The sequence below is a fragment of the Eptatretus burgeri genome, chromosome 10 (assembly GCF_056783735.1).
Source record: "Eptatretus burgeri isolate ZD-2024b chromosome 10, Ebu_testis_v1, whole genome shotgun sequence".
Classification (NCBI taxonomy): domain Eukaryota; kingdom Metazoa; phylum Chordata; class Myxini; order Myxiniformes; family Myxinidae; genus Eptatretus; species Eptatretus burgeri.
The window spans coordinates 98,626,296-98,645,683 of record NC_140970.1 but is presented as its reverse complement, the minus strand read 5'-3'; the positions used below and the strand labels follow the sequence as shown (position 1 = coordinate 98,645,683).

General features: G+C 42.0%; 1 protein-coding gene across 5 annotated transcripts in view; it reads right to left on the bottom strand.

Annotated features, from left to right (window-relative positions):
• TSPAN15 (tetraspanin 15) overlaps positions 1 to 19,388 on the bottom strand; it is a 193,236-nt gene that overhangs the window by 4,218 nt on the left and 169,630 nt on the right. For 2 of the 5 annotated variants that reach the window (XM_085899577.1, XM_085899576.1), the window contains 4 exons: positions 16,823 to 16,876; positions 8,097 to 8,213; positions 6,203 to 6,258; positions 1,451 to 4,563 (listed from right to left, as the gene is read on the bottom strand). In XM_085899577.1, the coding sequence (XP_085755703.1) occupies positions 4,113 to 4,563; positions 6,203 to 6,258; positions 8,097 to 8,213; positions 16,823 to 16,876 (678 nt within the window). In that variant the 3' untranslated portion in view covers positions 1,451 to 4,112. Of the gene's footprint in view, positions 1 to 1,450; positions 4,564 to 6,202; positions 6,259 to 8,096; positions 8,214 to 16,822; positions 16,877 to 19,388 lie in introns of those variants that run through there. The other 3 variants (XM_085899578.1, XM_085899581.1, XM_085899579.1) reach the window with 3 other exon arrangements.

Sequence of the window (19,388 nt, the reverse complement as noted above, 5' to 3'; positions counted from 1 at the left end):
AGATTTCTGACATAATGAATGCTACAGTACTGGTTTGTGGTTCAAGGATGAAAGACCTTAATTTAACCAATCACAGAACAATAAGCTTGTACCAATTTAATTTGTACTCGTTGTCCCAAGTCAGGTTACAAACCAAATTAATTTGAATTTTTACAAAATTTATGGCAGATTTCTGACATAACGAATGCTACAGTACTGGTTCGTGGTTCAAGGATGAAAGACTTTAATTTAACCAATTTAATTTGTACCAGTTGTCCCAAGTCAGGTTACAAACCAATTTAATTTGAATTTTTTTTTGCTTGAGACATGATAACAGAAAGTAAAACATTGAACAGTTCTTGTATTACTAGTATCAAAGTGTTATCGTAACAGTATTCAATAAATGCAGTTTCTGCAAAGAAAAAAACAAACAAACTTTGTTTTAAGTGCTATTTCTCAAAAGTTGGATAAATGTTGTGATGTCACATAGCTAGATTTGCAAAACCAAACAAAAGCTGAACAAATTGATGAATTCTGAATGACAAAATGTATGGATGTATGAATGTATGAAAACCCCTGTTTTTACAAAACACCAAGTTTACAATCAAGAGAACCAGCAAAAAATTAAGGATATTTTCAATGTAATAAATTATAATTAGCTTTTGTTCACTTTCTAGACAACTCTGTTCCAGACATGGGAAGGGACAAATGTCGAGGTTGGTATCTCTGGTGTAACTAACAAGCAATCTGATTATTGAATGCTCTTCAAGCTTACAACTTTGGCATAAGACTTGTTCAAGTAGCCTTTTGAAACCACTTTGATTTTTGTAAACAATGTCATTCTAATTGATGTCTATTTTGGTTAGTTCTTATTCAGTTGATAGATCAGGTCAGTGTCCATGTTGTCCTTAGTCGAGATGCATTTCTGTCTCAGTTGGATGCTCAATACACGTCACACATCCACCAAGCATGCGAAGAAACATGAAGACCTTCAAACTAATTTCACAATTTTTTAATCTTTCATTTCCATCACTTTTCATTTTGTTCTTTAATCACGATTTGATTCTTACCCCTTTCGTGGGAGTTAATCAGTAAAGCCTTTGGTAAGACTATGAGACGGAAGAGGCTGTTGCCTGCCTATCTAAGGGATGAGAGATGCTCCAACAGAGGGTGGAGTCATTCATGAAAACTGAGGATTTTCCAGAGAATGAGAAAGATTGTTGAAGATGAGGAACGGAGCACTCCAGCTTTTACAGGAAGATAAGTCACTGCCCCCATATGAATCAATATCAAGTGTTCCCATTTGAATCAGTCTTGTGTACCGTTCTGAGCACAAGCTTCAAATCCCCTATACCATATGTTTGTCCTCTAACGACTAATGTCCCTGTAATTAATGTCATTGGACACTGACATCTTCCTTTTGAATGTGTCCGTGGAAAAAGCAATGATGAAATCATCGTCAAAACGGCACTAACAAAATTAATTTTGTACTTTAGCAATTTGCATTTCATTTGTATTTTATAACATTTAGTCATACAGATCTTGGGGATATGAAAACATGAAAACATGTTTAAAATCCTACAATTTAAAAGATATGATTATACAAAATATAACGTCTTCTCAGGGAAGTGACATCATTTTTTCTTCTGTCACCAGCTTACAGTGAGATAGTTAATGATACATGTATTTAATACATCATTAATGTATTGAATACTTGTATCATTAAATAAAAGCTGCATGAAACAAAGTCGGCATTGGTTGATATCATTATGTAATGGAACTGGAAACATCCCCAACCATGTAGTGTTTTGACATACTTTAGCCATGTCAGCAGGAAAAATCCATTCAATATTTTGGATTAATGTTGGGGTTTCCTGATACTTCTCCCATGGTTATCTTACATTTTACTCCAGTTGATTTGGTTGGTTGTTCATCTGCCTTAATCCAGCTCAATGACTCTGAACACAATTCCACCTTAACAAAGCATGGAAAGAGCAGAGGGTACAAGACCAGAGAGGAGGCAGTAGAGGAAAGAAAACCAATTTGTCTGCAATGTGAACGTTAAAGCGATAGGCCTGAAGAATTTGTTTCATTCCAGGAGATTCCAATGATCTTGAAGACTTTCCACAGCATCAATCTGAGCAGGTTGTGAGGCAGTACTCCATCAAGCTGCGGCCTTCTTAAGAGCAGAGTCGGCTGCGATGCCACTTGAAGTGAGGGAGGGGGTGGAGGGGAAGCATACTGTAAAGACAGACTTAACAAGGCACCACTAGGTTTTAGAGGAGGGAGACAAGTGTGAAAGTTCACTGTTGAGGTCAGACAGATGTTTTCTGACTCTACTGAGAGTGGACACATCTGAGGTTACCTTCAGTCAGATTTGCCTTCCAGGAAGAGAAGGAAAATTGTTTCAACGTAACTGCCTCACCACATTGTTCAATGTACCGTGGGCAGGAGGAAGGGTAGGATAACTGAGGACTGGATAATGGATCGATGTATATGAGAGTAGCTCTTTGTGGAAGAATAATACAAGTGGTGGCAGATACAGGAGACTTGTCCTGAAGAGAAATGGTCACTTGCAGTCCCTGCTAATCGGCATTAGTGAACTGCCAGACTCGCCACCGCTGAGGTGGCCATCTGAGAATATCCAGAGAGATGATGACTCTCACAAGCATACGGCCAAATGAAATAGTTATTACAGAGGAAGAGCAGGAGACATTAGTGGGGAAGTTTGTCATCACCAAATCCAGAAATGAGGATTGCCATTGGGAGAAATCTGGGTCGGAAAGTTCACAGATTGAGTCAATCCTCAAATTGATCGAGGTATGCGAACCGCCATGGGAAGCAAGCAGAAGTTGACGTTTTGGGTGTTAAGCTATCATCGCATATCTTTTGCTCTGATGAAGAGTTAATGCCGTTGCTTCCCACAGTGGTTAACATCGCTCAATCAACGTTCTTTAAATTTCATCCACTGTTCTACCTGTCCGCTGATGCAGATTGACACACACCTTCACGCGAAAGACTATAGCATATTCTAATTTTAATGAACTCCACTTAAGATAAATATTGTTTGACAAATGGTCTACAGAATGCATCTATTCGACTTGACAACAACATTGTATCAAAGAATCCTAGTTTAACACAGTTAACTATATAATAACAAAAGTAACCAATAATTAAACTATGAGGTTCTGTTCTGTAAACTGTTGGCAATTTTGCAATCATAGCAGTAACACTGCTATGATTGTGAGCAGTCCATTGAAATGTCACAGCATAACATCTATATAATGAAGTTTAAAGGCCAGGGGTTGAAGGAAAAGTTTCTCTTAACTGGTGTAAAGGACATCTTGAGTAACACAAACTGTCAATGTGCGTGTTGAGCGAAGGAATGGCTTTTTCATGTTACGCCGCAATGACTGCTGATTAATGTTCAGTGGTATAAAATCAATAGCAGCAGCAGTACTTTTAAAGTTAATCCTTTTTGTAATAGGTATGCTTTTGTAAACCTTTTATTTCATCACAATGTTTCTTTCATTCAGAATTTCTCCCATGAAATTAATCTTTTATGTGAATTCTACTGACTTCCACGAGAATCATTCAACCAATTGGCAAAGGCATAGTTGATTGTACGAGATGGACAGCATGAAAGAATATAAGGTTCCGTCAATCCCATTTGACAGACAATCCGTCACAAGATGAGTATCCTTGATCTGACACAAAGTTACGGTTGATGGAATCTTTCCAAATAATCTTCTGATCCCATTTGTTTTGGAAAAGTAATTTTGTCAAAATGTGGGGGGAAAAAAATTACGAAACCTCACAAGAAAGATCACCCAAACGTCAGAAAAAAAAATTCAAAGGAAAAAGAGATTTTCCAAACTGCCTTAACAATGAAATCCTGTACTCTTCCCTCTTCCCCTCCTCAAAGATAAGAGATTTTAGTGGAAAATCAACTCTTCCAAGTCTGATGGATACACTTGTCCTCTGAATGGCCAACGGGTGTTCATCATAGCTTTATAGTTTGGCAATTAAGCTCTTCACTTTACATGTTGATTTACGCCACAGTTTAGTCAATCTTAGTTTCATTTACATGCTTCACGTTTTGATCAAGCATTACATTTTACATGCATTTTTCCTTAAAAGTAGAGAAAAAGGTTGTCTGTTGCTGAAGGTATCACGGTTCGGAAACCACGAAAGTAACAAGAGTAAATGCGTTTGACTTGTGCATGTTGTTGATGCACACGAGAGGACATTACATTGGTGCAAACGCAAATTGTTGATGCACACGAGAGGACGTACAAATTACACACAGAAAAGTGCAAAGCAGAATTGTTACGACAACTTGTCAAACTACAACTTCCCCTGCCGTATCTTGTGCGGAAGTTCCTAACGGGGGTGTACATCGGGCAACATCCTGTGCGGAAGTTCCTCACGGGGGATGTACATTGGGCAACATCCTGTATAATCAAACTCAATAGGACGTCCGAGCATTCCATCCACCAAATCGTGCTGCTCCTGCTGCTGCTGCTGCTGCTGTTTTTTGTTGATGGTTTTGATGAGGAAATGTGTTGTGACAATGACCAGGAGCTGAAAAAGAAGTAGTATGCTTGGGGAAACTGTACCACAGGAGATAAAATTATTTTACCCAATTGAAATCTTAATATCCTAAAGAGAAATCAGCAAACAAACAATCATTACATTCCTTTCAAGAAGGTGTTCATCACCTTTCTGTAACTTTTACATGGTGCACACAACCATGGAAGAGCAAATTTCCAGAAGATTTCCAGAACTTTTAATACAAATGTTTTATGTAACAAGTGACATTGGAGAATACCAAAAACTAAGGATGAAACCGTGTTTGTTATATGTTATTCCATTGAATATTTCCGTAATACATGCATTGTGTTATGTGGAAGGGGGCCGAGGGATTCCATAGCTAGACTGTGGTCAGTGTAACATGGGCCATGTGATTCGAGTGGGTGAGATTGCCCTGCATCAGGGACCTGTCAGAGCAAGTCATTTTGTTATGTGCTGCTGAAGAGGCAGCACATGTAATTTATAAACAGGATAGGTAGGGTAATATTGTATGCGTAAACACCTCTTGTTTGTGGGCAGGCCAGGTGAGGACTTCCTATCATAAAAAGGCACAGGTGTTGCACACTTCAAAAATTTTTTTTAAAGGTGTGTCAGCCACGGTGGTGAAAGATGGCCCAGAAGCAGGCAATGGATTTATTTTTATTGGGGTGTGGGCAGGACAGCCTGGAGGATGACTCCTCCAAGAAGGCTGAAGGGGAACCGAGATAAAGGGCACACCAGAGCTTTTGGAGACCAGGAGGACTCGAGTGAAGAAGAAGCACCTTGAGAAAGGACAGAGGGCAGACCAGGAGAACTCGTAAAGGACAAAGAAGAAGCGTCGAGAGGGTTTCTCTCTGTTTTTCTCCTCGTCTGGGCTCACTTCATTGCTGGTTTACTTTGTCGCTGGCTTACTTCATCTCTGGCTCTGTTTCGTCCTTGCTCAGGGAGCTCTCAGAAATGGAGATACTGTTCCAGAGCTACACCATCGCCATGCACTCCACGCATTGACACAGGAAAATCCTTGCCTGCAATTTTAATGTTTGTACAAGTACGATCTGTGGCGCCTAGTGTGGGTAAGGTTTCATTTATTTGTCATCCTTGTACGAGGGTAAGTCAAAAAGTATTTGCAACATATATATATATATATATATATATATATATATATATATATATATATATATATACATATATATATATATATATATATATATATATATATACTGTCGAGGCTCGTATGAGAGCTTACGCCCAGAATGTACAACAAGGGGAACAGGAGACAAGAAGGGTGGGAGAGGGAAGGAAAAAACAGTGGGGAACGGAGATGTGAGATCTATGGATGGATGAGGGATGGGGTGGGGTACACAGGGAAAACAAGATGGACACTACAGGGACTTTCAGGTCCTTACATGATAGGGACTTTCAGGAAAGAAAGCAGGGAATTTGAAGGAGGTGGGTTTGGGGTGGATGAACGGGGGTAGAAAAGATCGTGGATTTGGATGGGGGAAGATAAGAGGTGGTGGTGAACAGCTGTTTTGAAGACCTGGAGCGAAGAGAGGGATTGAAGAGTGTGTGGGAGTTTGTTCCAAAGGTGGGGAAAAAGAGGAATGAAAGAGTGAAGGTGAGCAGTGATTCTTGATTTTGGTAGTTTTACCAGAAGGCGGTTGATGGCGGACCGTGAGTGCCCAGCGATAATGTGGGGGGACATATCTGCGACAGAGCAAAAAGTGGGGGTGGGGGGGGGGAGGGGGCAGGGGGCGAGGCCGGAGAGGAGACGGGAGAAGACAATAAATAATAGTTGTAATATTTTTAAAATATAACTATGAGAGTAAGAGATGGTCAATGGTGTACCACAAAAGGATCATCAGCCCCGACTTGGCGATGTCAGATTTCATTTCTTCCCCAAACTAAAGGAACACCTTCATGGAGAACATTTTTCTTCAGACAATGATTATTTATTTATTTGTTTATTCGTACGCAGTGTGTGGCTGCTTGGCTGCATCATTTTCTGGGGGTGCAGCTGTGCCGCTTATGCAATGTTCCATTAAGCTGTTACCTGCACGCTGGTACTCATTTTACCAACCTCGGAAGGATGGCAGGCTGAGTCAACCCGCCTGGTGTTAATTCAACGGGTGACAGGAGCTTGAACTTAAGACCCAAAGATCTTGAGCCAGCCACCCTAACCATTAAGCCAACACCAGGGTTTCAGACGAAGCTGTCAAGGCTGCTGTAAAGCGCTGGCGAAGTAAGTTGGACACAGTTCTATCGTGACGGCATCACAAAAATACTTGTAGGTTGGCAGAAATGTGAGGACCACAGTGTTGATTATGTCGAGAAACAATTAAGCAACATGGTAGAATAAAGATTAATATCAGTATCAGTCTTTGTTTCCTTCAAATTTCTTTCCCTGTTTTGGAGAAAAAGAATAGGAAGCATATTTTCCAGCATGTCCTCGTACAAATATGAAATTGAAAAGCCAACACATAGAACAGAGCAAAACAAGGAATTAAGCTGGGTTTAATAACGGGGATTTTATTGTCGGAGCATGCTGCTTTCATTGGCTGTTTCACATGACTGTGCAAGTGGAGATCCATCCTTTACCACCAACATGAATTGTGTAGACAAACTGAGTGTGTTTACTTTAAGAAGTGACAGCATTTCAAGCAGTGTAATTTCATCATTGAGGGTCAGTGGAAGAGGTGAGTGGATGGGGTATAATCCATCAAGGATGTTTGACAAAATATGATGACAGCCGAAACATTTACTACAAAATCCTCAGCTTTAAGCATCAAACAATTTATTTAATTACCTCTCTAATATCCATAAAATTTTGGACAAAATATTCAAAAGTACAGGGAACAAAATAAAAATTGGAGGCGGCTGAAATCCCAATACAACTCTGTTAGTTGGAAAAAAAAAAAAAAGGTACTGCAAGTGATGAAGAGACCCCAGCATGTCATTTTTGAAAAACCACAAATAAAACCTTAAAATTTGGTTGGTGAAGTCATCTGGCCCACACTGGTCAACATCCAGCTCACTTTCTCTGTTATTGAGTGAGATTATGCGCCAGAAGATGAGGCAGCCTCCAAGAGCGCTACACCCCAGTTCAGGCCAATACATTTCTAGCGGTAAGCCTGTGGGAGTTCCGACTCTACAGTACACTCCAGCAGGCACTGCATAACCAGGAACGTAATCCGTAACTGGTAAGGCAGAAAAAACCCACAAAAATTCACAAGCCCCTAATTCAGCAGCCTGCCCCATGACCTTTCAACAGAACCGACGTTCCGCTAAAGACTGAAGAACAAGTGGTGGTACTACCCCGGGCAACTTTTGCCGAAGTCGACAACTGCTAAGGTAGTGCTTTGACAGAACCCTCAATTATTTTCCTGTATTTAGCGACAATCAATCTGTCGGCATGTGTTAAAGCAGACGAGAAGAAAACGAAAGAGGCTGCGCAGTGTACATAAAGGTAAGCAGTGAAACGATTCATTGCACATTTTTGCTCAACATCTAATGTCGTCTTATTTCATTTTCAGGGAGAGAGATACCTGTGGAATAATCAGGGCCAGTAGTAGGGCAGCCATGCTGGTGAGATGATCACGAAACCAAAGTAGAACGGCATGTGTACAACCACGGACTGATATTTCTGCCACAAGCTCCAAGCGCTGAATGGTAAATAAGGAACGGGAGTAGAAATGAAAAAGATTAAAGGGTAGTGATGGACAGATAACACAGCGAATGAAAGAAAGATAGGATGATGACGTGGAAGAAATTTAAATGCCAGTTATTACTCGTTTGATTGCAATTTGAAAAGACTACGTGAAAAATGGTACATCTCTGTCAAAGAACAGCAAGTTAAAGTAATTTGCTATAATATGGCTGAATTCCTCCTGTTGATACCAGCCTCCTGATTTGAACGTCTACGTTGATGTCATCTGGAGAAATGGTGATGTGGAGAAAGGTTTATGAACTGGAAGCAAGTATTGTCATTTTACCAATCAAATTAACTTAATATAAGTACAAACATACATACAGCAGGTGTGGATCACACCGAGTTGTCAGAGTAGAAAATGAAATATTACAAGAGGATCAAAATAATTGGTGCTAATTTAATTTAATTAGCTGATAATCCTATTTGTCCAAACAGACTGGTTAATTCTCCCATTTGGATGTCTCTGGCATATTTAACATTGACTTGTAATATTGACTTCCACCAGGTGGTGCTAGACGATACACATTTATTTCTCGAGAATTAGGGTCTTCCCCTACCGCAAACCTGATAGGGAGCCACGATTTATTTGTTTATTTTACGGTCAAAAACCTTCCCATGCACACCTCGAGTACAAACCACCAGTGATAAACTCATTCCATCCAGCGGTTTAGGAGTGCATATAAGACAAACAGACATTTCTCAAATTATACGAGAATAATGCCACCGGCGACATTGTCACCAGAGGCATTTAAAAAAAAGAACATTGAAAAAAAAAAATGTAAAAACACAAAGGGATGAAATCTCAAAAAAAACAACAACCAAACAAGGGAAGAATGACACCACATTACGATGGCACATTATGACATCACAATCCTCTTCTGGATTACCATCATGATATCTTTTGACATTTCACTTTTGTTGTGGGATTGTGATGGAACAACGTCAAAAGATGTCGTGATGGTAATCCAGAAGAGGATTGTGATGTCATATTGTGGCATCGTAATGTGGTGGCATTTCTACCTTGTTTTGGGGGTTTGTTTACATTTTTTTTTTTGCATTTTTTTTTCTTCTTTCTACAATTTTTTTAAGTTAAAAAATTCTCAATGTTTAATATATTTTGTTATTTTGGTGTGGATTAAATTCATTTCTGTTATTAAATTGTTTTAATACTTGTTTCAGTTTATTTGGGGAATGGTTTGCATATTTGTCGCTTTTGGAATGGTACTGTCCAGAGACAGAGACAGAGAAAAAGAGACAGACACACAGGTATAAAAATGTCCAAGTGGTCTAAAGCTTTAAATGGTCAAGGGTCTTATCTGTCTGAAGGGTGTAAGGGGAGTGAATGGCGTTAATGTCTGAGGGGTCTCGAGGGACTTTAGCGGTGTAAAGGTCTAAAGGTTCGAGAGGTCAAAAGGGTATAAAAGGTCGAAAGAGGGAAGGGATCTAAAGTGTTAAAATGGTCTTCGAGGTAAAAGGCATCTTAAATGGTCTAATGGGTCTTTTGAGTCCTGAGGGTCCTTAGGGTTCTGTGGGTCTTTTGTGTCCTCAAGGACTTTTGGGTCATCAGGGTCTTCGGGAACTTTTGGGTCCTCAAGTATTTTGGGACTTTTGGTCCTCAGGGAGTTTTGGGTCCTTGGGATCTTTTAGGTCTTCTGGATGTTTTGGGTCTTTTTGGTGTTCAGGGTCTTTTAGGTCTTAAAGGGTTTTCAACGGTGGAAGGGGTCTCAGCAGTATGAAGGGTTGAAAAGTACATTCCAATAGAACGTAATTAATAGATGTGCGTGTGTGAAGTCAGGGTGCAATTGACGTTCAAGCAGTAAGTAACTAAGAGACACGTAGTCACACGGCTTCATGGACGGACGCAACGTGTTTTTCGTTTTTCCTTCAAAACATTTATATTCATTTGTAATTGCACGAGAAGAGAAACGTGAAGAAATCACATTGCGATCAAAGGAAGTTTAGAAATTGTAATACCCTCTCTGCCACCACAACCAGCTGGCACTACCCAGTACACATTCACATAGAGAATTTACGTCCCCACCACTTCACCCGTCACACCCTCGCGTGAGGCCGCGGCCATATAGCCGATGTTACCCCCCACACAAAGTTGTATTTGTATCCCGAGTTTGGAGACTGTAACTTAAAAGATGTGGCCGTGCATAAGGAACAAAGATAGACAGATACACATGGTCAAAACTACAGAGACATGACAGAAGTAAAGAGACACCTTAAATTTTTTCGTTTCATCAGTATAACGCAGTTTTACTCAGTGATTTGTACTAACATTTGACTATTTATTTGTAGAAATAAGTTCCTGGGTCTTGTATGACAACTAACTATGCCTCAAACTCAGGGAGCACACAAACTTTCCGATTTTCAAAGATGACGAAATTGTTGGCCAATTGGAAGGCGGAGTCAGCCAGCATCAGATAACTCAGAACGTTGGGCATTCCGCTTTCTATAGTCAATCGGGTGATTTTTCAATTCACCAGCGAAGGCAAGGAATCCACAGCTTCCCGTTCCGGTCGATCTGGGCCCTCAGAAAGGTGTCTTCGAGCTGCCAAGCGGTCCATTGAGAAAACTCCCCGTTGCAAGGCAGCAGATGTTGCAGAGGAGGTTGAAATTATCTCAAGAACTGCCATGCGGTACCTTCATCAACTGGGCTACTATGGGAGAGCAGCGAGGAGAAAACCTCTTCTTAGACCAGCCAACATTCAAAGGAGAAAGAGGTGGGCTGACGGAATGGCCACCAGATCCTTGGAGCTTTGGCAAACTAATTTTTTTTTCAGATGAGTCCAAATTTACTCAATTTTCTGACAGTGGACGTGTATGGGTCTGGAGACTCCGCAGTCAAGAATTCTCTTTGCTCCCCACATGATCATTGAAAAAACACTGGATTTGGCAGTTGGCTGCAATCGGTTCAATCTGGAGCGCTGGTCGGTCAGAGCTTGTGGATTATGTTGGCAACATCAACTCAACAATATACATTTCTATCCTTGAGGATGGACTTCTCCCAGTCTTCTCCACTGGTCAGATGGTCAAAAACAACACTGTTCATGCAAGATGGAGCTCCATGCCACAATGCAAAAAAGACCAAAGAATGACAGGACAGAAATGGGATCAAGTGACTTCCATGGCCAAGTCAGTCTCCTGACATGAATCCCATTGAACACCTCTGGGTCATATTGGATCGAGCTGTGCGGAAAAATTCCAGGAAACCAACTTCATGGGGCAGAATTGCTAAACGTTTAGCATGAAGCCTGGGCAGAAATCCCACAAGAGAAAATTTCAGAACTCGTGAGTTCTTTGCTGCAAAATGCTAGTGTATGTATTAAAATGGATCAAATATACTTCAAATGTTAAATAAATAAATTCCTTAAAAATAATGGTGTTTATTAACTTCTTTCACGTCTCTGCATGTGGACACCTGCACGTCCAATATCTCATTCCAAAATCATGGGCATCAATATGGAGTTTGTCCCCCCCCCCCCTTTGCTGCTATAACAGCCTCCACTCTTCTGGGAAGGCTTTCCACTAGATGTTGGAACATTGCTGCGGGAATTTTCTTCCATTCAGCCACAAAAGCACGGGTGAGGTCGGGCACTAATCCATCCATCCATTGGAACCATACCCTGTGCAGAGCTTTGCTGCTGCCTCAGCAGTCTCATTGGCCATTGGACACAATCCTGGACGAGTCGTCACTCCGACACAGGATACCAGCAAGCTGGCACTCATTTTGCCGACCTCGGAAGGATGACAGGCATAGTCAACCCCACGTGGTATTAATTCAACAGCTCGTGGGATTTTAACTCAGGATCCTCAGATCTCAAGCCCACCACCCGAACCATTAAGCCAACACCAGGCATGTCCGGCACTGCTGTTGGGCACTGATGTTGAGCGATTAGGTCTGGCTCGCAGTCAGCATTCCAATTCATCCCAAAGGTGTTCGATGGGGTTGAGGTCAGGGCTCTGTGCAGGCCAGTCAAGTTCTTGCACACCAATCTCGACAAACCATTTCTGTACGGACCTCGCTTTCGGCATGGGGGCATTGCCATGCTGAAACAGGAAAGGGCCTTCCCCAAACTGTTGCCACAAAGTTGGAAGCACAGAATCATCTGGAATGTCATTGTGTGCTGTGGCGTTAAGATTTCCCTTCACTGGGACTAAGGGGCCTAGCCTCAACCATGAAAAACAGCCCCAGACTATTATTCCTCCTCCACCAAACTTTACAATTGGCACTATGCATTCGGGAGGTAGCGTTCTCCTGACATCTGCCAAACCCAGATTCATCTGCCAGATGGTGAAGCGTGATTCATTACTCCAGAGAACGCATTTCCACTGCTCCAGAGTCCAATGGCGGTGAGCTTTACACCACTCCAGTCGATGCTTGGCATTGTGCATGGTAATCTTAGGCCTGTGTGCGGCTGCTCGGCCATGGAAACCCATTTCATGAAGCTCTTGACAAACAGTGTTTGTGCTATCATTGCTTCCAGAGTCAGTTTAGAACTCGGTAGTGAGTGTTGCAACCGATCACAGCCAATTTTTCCACGCGAAGCACTTCAGCATTCGGCGGTCCCATTCTGTGAGCTTGTGTGACCGACCACTTCACGGCTGAGCTGTTGTTGATTCCAGACGTTTCCACTTCACAATAACAGCACTTACAGTTGACCGGGGCAGCTCCAGCAGGGCCGAAATTTGATGAACTGACTTGCTGGAAAGGTGGCATCCAATGACGGTGTCACGTTTAAAGTCAATTTGCTTATCAGTACGGCACATTCTCCTGCAAGTGTTTGTCTATGGAGATTGCATGGCTGTGTGCTTGATTTTATGCACCTGTCAGCAATGGGTGTAGCTGAAATATCCGAATCGATTAATTAGAAGGGGTGTCCGCATACTTTTGGCCATGTGGTGTAGATAGATAGACAGATAGATAGATAGATTGGAAGATAGACAGCCACAGGGAGGAGAGAGAGGAAATGGAGGAGATGGAGAGAGAGAGAGAGAGAGAGAGAGAGAGAGAGAGAGAGAGAGAGAGAGAGAGAGAGAGAGAGAGAGAGAGAGAGAGAGAGAGAGAGAGAGAGAGAGAGAGAGAGAGAGAGAGAGAGAGAGAGAGAGAGAGAGAGAGAGAGAGAGAGAGAGAGAGAGAGAGAGAGAGAGAGAGAGAGAGAGAGAGAGAGAGAGAGAGAGAGAGAGAGAGAATGAAAGAATGCCATTTATGTAGAAAGATTTCATATAATGTTTTTTTTTTCTTACTCGTCTTCTCTCCATATCCTCCAATGCTTTCCCATCTCCTCTTGTTCGTTTTCTCCTTGCACCCCTCCTCTACCCCCACTCCTCCCCCAAAGAACCCTATTCCTCTCCACTGTACCTTTTGTTCTGCTGCTTCCTGATCTGTTCAGTGTTCAAGCTCTTCCACGATCCTTGAATTTGTAGACAAGAAAAAAAACCTACCCCCAAGGTATGAAGAAAGGAAAGATCAACGTATGTTTACCATGACTTTGGCACATTGACAGTTCATCCCACCATATCTCTCCCCTCTTTGTTTCAATGCATGACTTTTAAAGTGAGCATTTTGTTTCTGGGATTAATTTTCAAGAAAGGTAGATTAAAAATAGCTCTCCGACTCTTTGTGAAGGACACTGCGGGATTATTAACGTCCACAAACTAAGGCTTGCAGACAGGATGCTCGAACATCCATCCGAGAGACAACATGCACAACGATGAAACGCATTGTTTGCGAAACACCATGATGACAGCTTCTAACTGAGCCGAGATTTAAACCCAGGCTCGACAGCTCAGAGGAAAGTGTGCATACCTCAAGGCTATACTGGCAGCCCTGCCAATCTTTCCTGAAATGTTCGCACAGCTTCATTCCTTGTATTCATCGTTTGGATCAATACGTCATTTGACGTGGACTTCTGTTTCTAAATACGTTTCGATACAACACCAGCAGGGCCTACCTACGGCGATGCCTGGGAGGAAGGGGGTGGGGGGGGTTCCTGGCGCTGCTTGGCTGGGTGAGCTTTTCCCGGCGGTGGTTTCGGCCGTGAAAGAGAAAACAAACACACACAAACACAAAAAAATAACACACACAAACAAAATTATTTACAACATTTCAACGTTTTCAATGCACATGTGCCAGAACCTCTACGTATTGTTTCGCCATGCAGCACCATGTGGGGAAGGCGGATATTTTTTTTGTCCCCATGACCCGACCCTGGGTGCCCCCCAGCACATTTGCAAAGTTTGGTGGAGATTAGCGTAGCCGTTTAAAAAAAACAATTTTTTTTAGTTATATGGCAAAAAAACAGAATTACACAAATGTGCATACAGAGAATTTCCTTGAGGGGAAGGGCTCTGCGGATGTGGGCATCGCCATCCTGGAAGACACCTGTCTCGGCAGGAAATAGACGCTGCAACATGGGGCAAAGATGGTAACTGAGTTCCATTAAGTAGCAATTGACATTAATCTTGCCTTCTAAAGAAATGACTGCACCCAAGCCATGCCAGGAAAATGTGCCCCACCACATTACAGGACCACCAGAACCCTTCACTGTTAGAAACAAGCACTCAAGATTGTAGAGTTCTTTAGGTTGACACCGCACGTGCACTCATCCGTTTGTCGAGAACAAGGTTAAGGATGATTCATCTGACCATATCACATTTCTTCACTGCTTGGTAGTCCATTGCCTGTACTCTTTGCACCACTGGACTCACAAACGTGCATTGCCAAGTGTAATGACCGGTTTGTGCACTGCAACCCAACTATGGTATCCCGCTCTGTGGAATTCTCGGCCGACCGTTTTGATGAAACCAGGTTGCAATTTACAGTCAATTTATCTGAAGGTGCTCCCACTGTTGCCATTTGCTCTTTCCCATGGAGTTCCATGCTGACGTCACCTTAGCCACTGTTGCTTGTGAAACATCAGTAAGTTGAGTTGTCTTTGTCACTGAAGCTCCTGCCAAACGAGCCCCAACAATCACCCCTCTTTCAAAGTCACTGAGGTCTCCTCCTCCAGCCACGTAAGCCATAATTATAGGCAACCAGACATGTGAAGAATTTTATACATGACCCTAAACATGCTGGGATGTGATTTGCTTCATTAACACATGGGCCACACCTGTGTGGAAGCCGTCGCTTTCAATATACTTGGTGTCCCTCATTTACCCAGGTGTTTTGATTTTTGGTCAACTTCCTGTACAAACATACATTCAGTACATGTATATTAATAATAATAACAATAATAATAATATTGAAAAAAGTACAATTTATTTCAAACTGTAAGGTGCATATGACGGCTGAGGCAGTTTCATTGGCAAGGACAGTCCTGGATGGATCACCACTCTGCTGCAGGTTACGCCAAAAGGTTATTACCCAAGTATGCTGGCACTCATTTTGCCAACCTCAGAAGAATGGCAGGCTGAGTCAACCCTTCCTGGTGTTAATTGAACAGCCTGACAGGAGCTTGAACTCAAGACCCTGGGATCTTAAGCCAACCACCGTAGCCATTAATCCAACGCCAGGCCGACGTAAATACAACAAGACACAATCATGTCTCTCACCCAGAATTGGAGGGAATGGTCAATCAGCTCTCACCTAATCAATTACTCGAGGTGGCGAGGATTTTAATAAATTATCCCCCATGCTCTTTTCTCCAAAGAAAGCTGCATAAAGCAACCAAGAAAAGCTACGCAAGGTAAGCCATTTTGCAGTTTAAAACCATACCCGGGTTCCTCTACAGCTGCAGACATTCACAAGTAGTACATACATGAGAATTCCAATGCTACACAAAACCCTCAGACGCCGGACCAGTTTCATCACTTGTTGGCGAATCATCAGTGACAGCGTAGACAGTAATGTTCACAAACAAGGTTCCCAAGCATGCACTGTGTGAAATGCCAATTGCAGTTAACATATAAATGTGGGATGTCGGGTGGGTGGGGGGGGGGGGTTATGGGATGAAGATGTGTAATAGTCCTGGGGGTTGAGGTAGGGGGGGGGGAGGGAGGACCACAATTTTGTCTATGTAAATGTATATCGCAGAGCACCAACTGGTAGAAAGAAGCCTGGAGGAATCAATAAAAAAAATTGCTGGAATTAACCGATCCATAAAAGATGCATTCTTTGATAACAATAATAATAATCATTATTATTAATATTATTATTATTACTAAAAGCAACAACATTCGGAAAATAAAAAGATGGAGCTACATCAATTCTCATCCGAAACGTAGTGGTACAGCCACCGAGTCAGGACGAGATGAATGTGGAATACTTTCCAACAAGAGGGAGATAAGTCTCTTCAATTTCATTAACATGGGCATCTCAATGTTAAATCATTTATGGACCGATGAGCAAAGTTTACAAACAAAACAAAACATCGTTTTGGGATTATTTAAGACAAACGTGTGTAAAAACTGACAATGGAGGGTAAAGAAACTGGACTGCATTTACGGTAGCTGTGTGAGAAACTCATGATCAAGACTTGATGGTTGAATGTATGGATGAAGTGTCCATTAGAATATGTACAGACCGTGCATGTTCTATGTAGTCCAACAAACCTCTTTTCTCAGTGCTCCATAACCGCAATGTGTGTTTGGAATCGTCTTTTCACCCTAAGAGAGACAAAGAAAATGCACAGTTAGGAGAAACAGTCCAAGCGTGAATGGAAGTCCACAATGGGGGGAAGGAGATGGGAGGGAAGGCAGAGGAGAAATGATGCATTTATCTCGAAATATCAAGCCTACAGTGGGGAGGGGGCATTGGAGATAGAGTGGTACAGGGATAGTGGCACGACTTGGAGGTAGCTTGTTGTGGATGGGTGATAGTATCTCGTGCAGGCACGATGGGCTGAATGGCCTCCTCCTGTGTCAAAGTTCCTTGTTATGTCTTTTTCCAAACTAATATGGCCATAAAATAATGGTTCAAAGTTCGTGAAATTATAAAATTTATCATTATGCCTCTCTGATTAACATATGCCTGGTGTTGGCTTAATGGTTAGAGTGATAGGCTTGGGATCCCATGATCCTGAGTTCAAATCCCACTCGGCTGTTGAATTAATACCAGGTGGGGTTGACTCTGCCTGTCATCCTTCCGAGGTCGGCAAGATGAGTGCCAGCTTGCTGGTATCCTGTGTCGCTGTGGCTATCTGTCCAGGATTGTGCCCAATCACCAAGGAGACTGCTGAGGCAGCACCAATGCTCTGCACAGAGTATTGTCCCAATGGATGGATGGATTAACATGTCACATGGCTATCTTTTAAAATTTAATCGAGAGCAGTGATATATTGTCTAAGTTTACTTCGCAATAATAAAGATGTTAAAATCAAGGTGATCTTTAAAATTAAGATGTGTAATAAGTCCAAAGTGCAGGGTAAGCTTACCAGAGGATTGGTAAGCTTGAAAGTTAAAAATTCCCAAAGTGGAAGTGCATATTCTTGCCATTCTGTAAAACAGCATGTGTGCTAAATCTTAAAAGATGTGCAGCAGATTCAATGGTGTAATGTAAAGAGCGCCAGTTCTGAGTCTGGGAGGTCAGCAGTTTGATTCAGACCTTGGTCGAGACAAACCAAAGACTTTAAAAATGGTACATGCTGCTTCCTTGCTCAACACTCAGCATTTGCAAGATAAATCATGGACAAATCCCATGGGTTAGCATCCATGGGGAGGAAGAGATTCCAACTCAATTGCCCACTGAGTGCAGCGAGGAAAGTGACGTCATCATTAAAGATGGTACCCAGAATGTCCTGGGAAGTGGCATCACTTCCCCATTCTCAATGACTGTGTTTGTATGAACTTTTAAGTCTGGTGTTGTCGCATGTACTTGTCTACATGTGTACGTGTGATTTATGTATTTCCTGGAAACAAAACATGGAAAAACTAGAGGGGGAGCACTCGGTAGAGTGCAAAACCTCCGCCGCCAATACTGCTGGGTCACTTAAGTGAACCTGATATCCTATTTCATTGTAGGTCAAAACGGATCAGACTCTACTGAACCACGATTGAATAAACTAAACTAGATCGACGCGCATGAAGAAATGCCAAAAAAATAAAATCGAGTTTTTTTAAAAAAAAGGTGCAAATTTTTTTTTTTCTCTAACAAATTTTTTTTTTGGGGGGGGGGGGGGGTTGGAAATCACTTAAAACATGTAGAAATGCAAAAAAAAAAATTAAAATATTTTTTCAAAATGGCCGCCATAGTGGCCATATTGGACTTTGGACCAAGTCCAAAATCTAATGGCATGATTCTTGGAACATACCTAATCACCCACCAAGTTTCGTCGAAATCCGTCCAGGAGTTTTTCCATAATACTGTTCACAAACAAACAAACAAACAAATAGACAGGGGTGAAAATAGTAACCTCCGTCCATCTTCGATGGCGGAGGTTAACAAGTGCGTGTTGAAACTCAGTTGTAATCGAAATGCCACGAGATAAAGAGTTGATCGACCTTCGAGATGGAATGCTTTTTGGATGCCAGAGCCTTATGACATGACTATCATATTGTTCATTCCCAAGGTAACTATGTGGGTAATGTCCTTGCGACAGGAAAGGCAGCAGGATGTGCTGATATTGAAAATGGGACGAACATAAGAATGTTAATGACAGATCGTGGCAGAAAACCTAAAAAAATTATAGAATGGTGCAATACGACAAGATATTTACCAACATTCAGGATACAGCAATGCATCGTTCAAGTGTTCAGGATGCGTTGCTGGAGAAGAGAGCGCTAATTGAAAATGCGTTAAAAGGGGTCATCATACCATTGTTTATAAGGAGACGCGTTCCCGACAGCGTCATCCCATTGTTTATAAGGGGGCACATTCCCGACAGGGTCATCCCATTGTTTATAAGGAGACGCGTTCCTGACAACATCATACCATTTATAAGGAGACGCGCTCCCGACAGCATCATACTATTGTTTATAAGGGGGCACATTCCCGACAGCGTCATCCCATTGTTTATAAGGAGACGCATTCCCGACAGCATCATACCATTGTTTATAAGGAGACGCGTTCCCGACAGCATCATACCATTGTTTATAAGGAGACACATTCCCGACAGCGTCATCCCATTGTTTATAAGGAGACGCATTCCCGACAGCATCAAACCATTGTTTATAAGGAGAC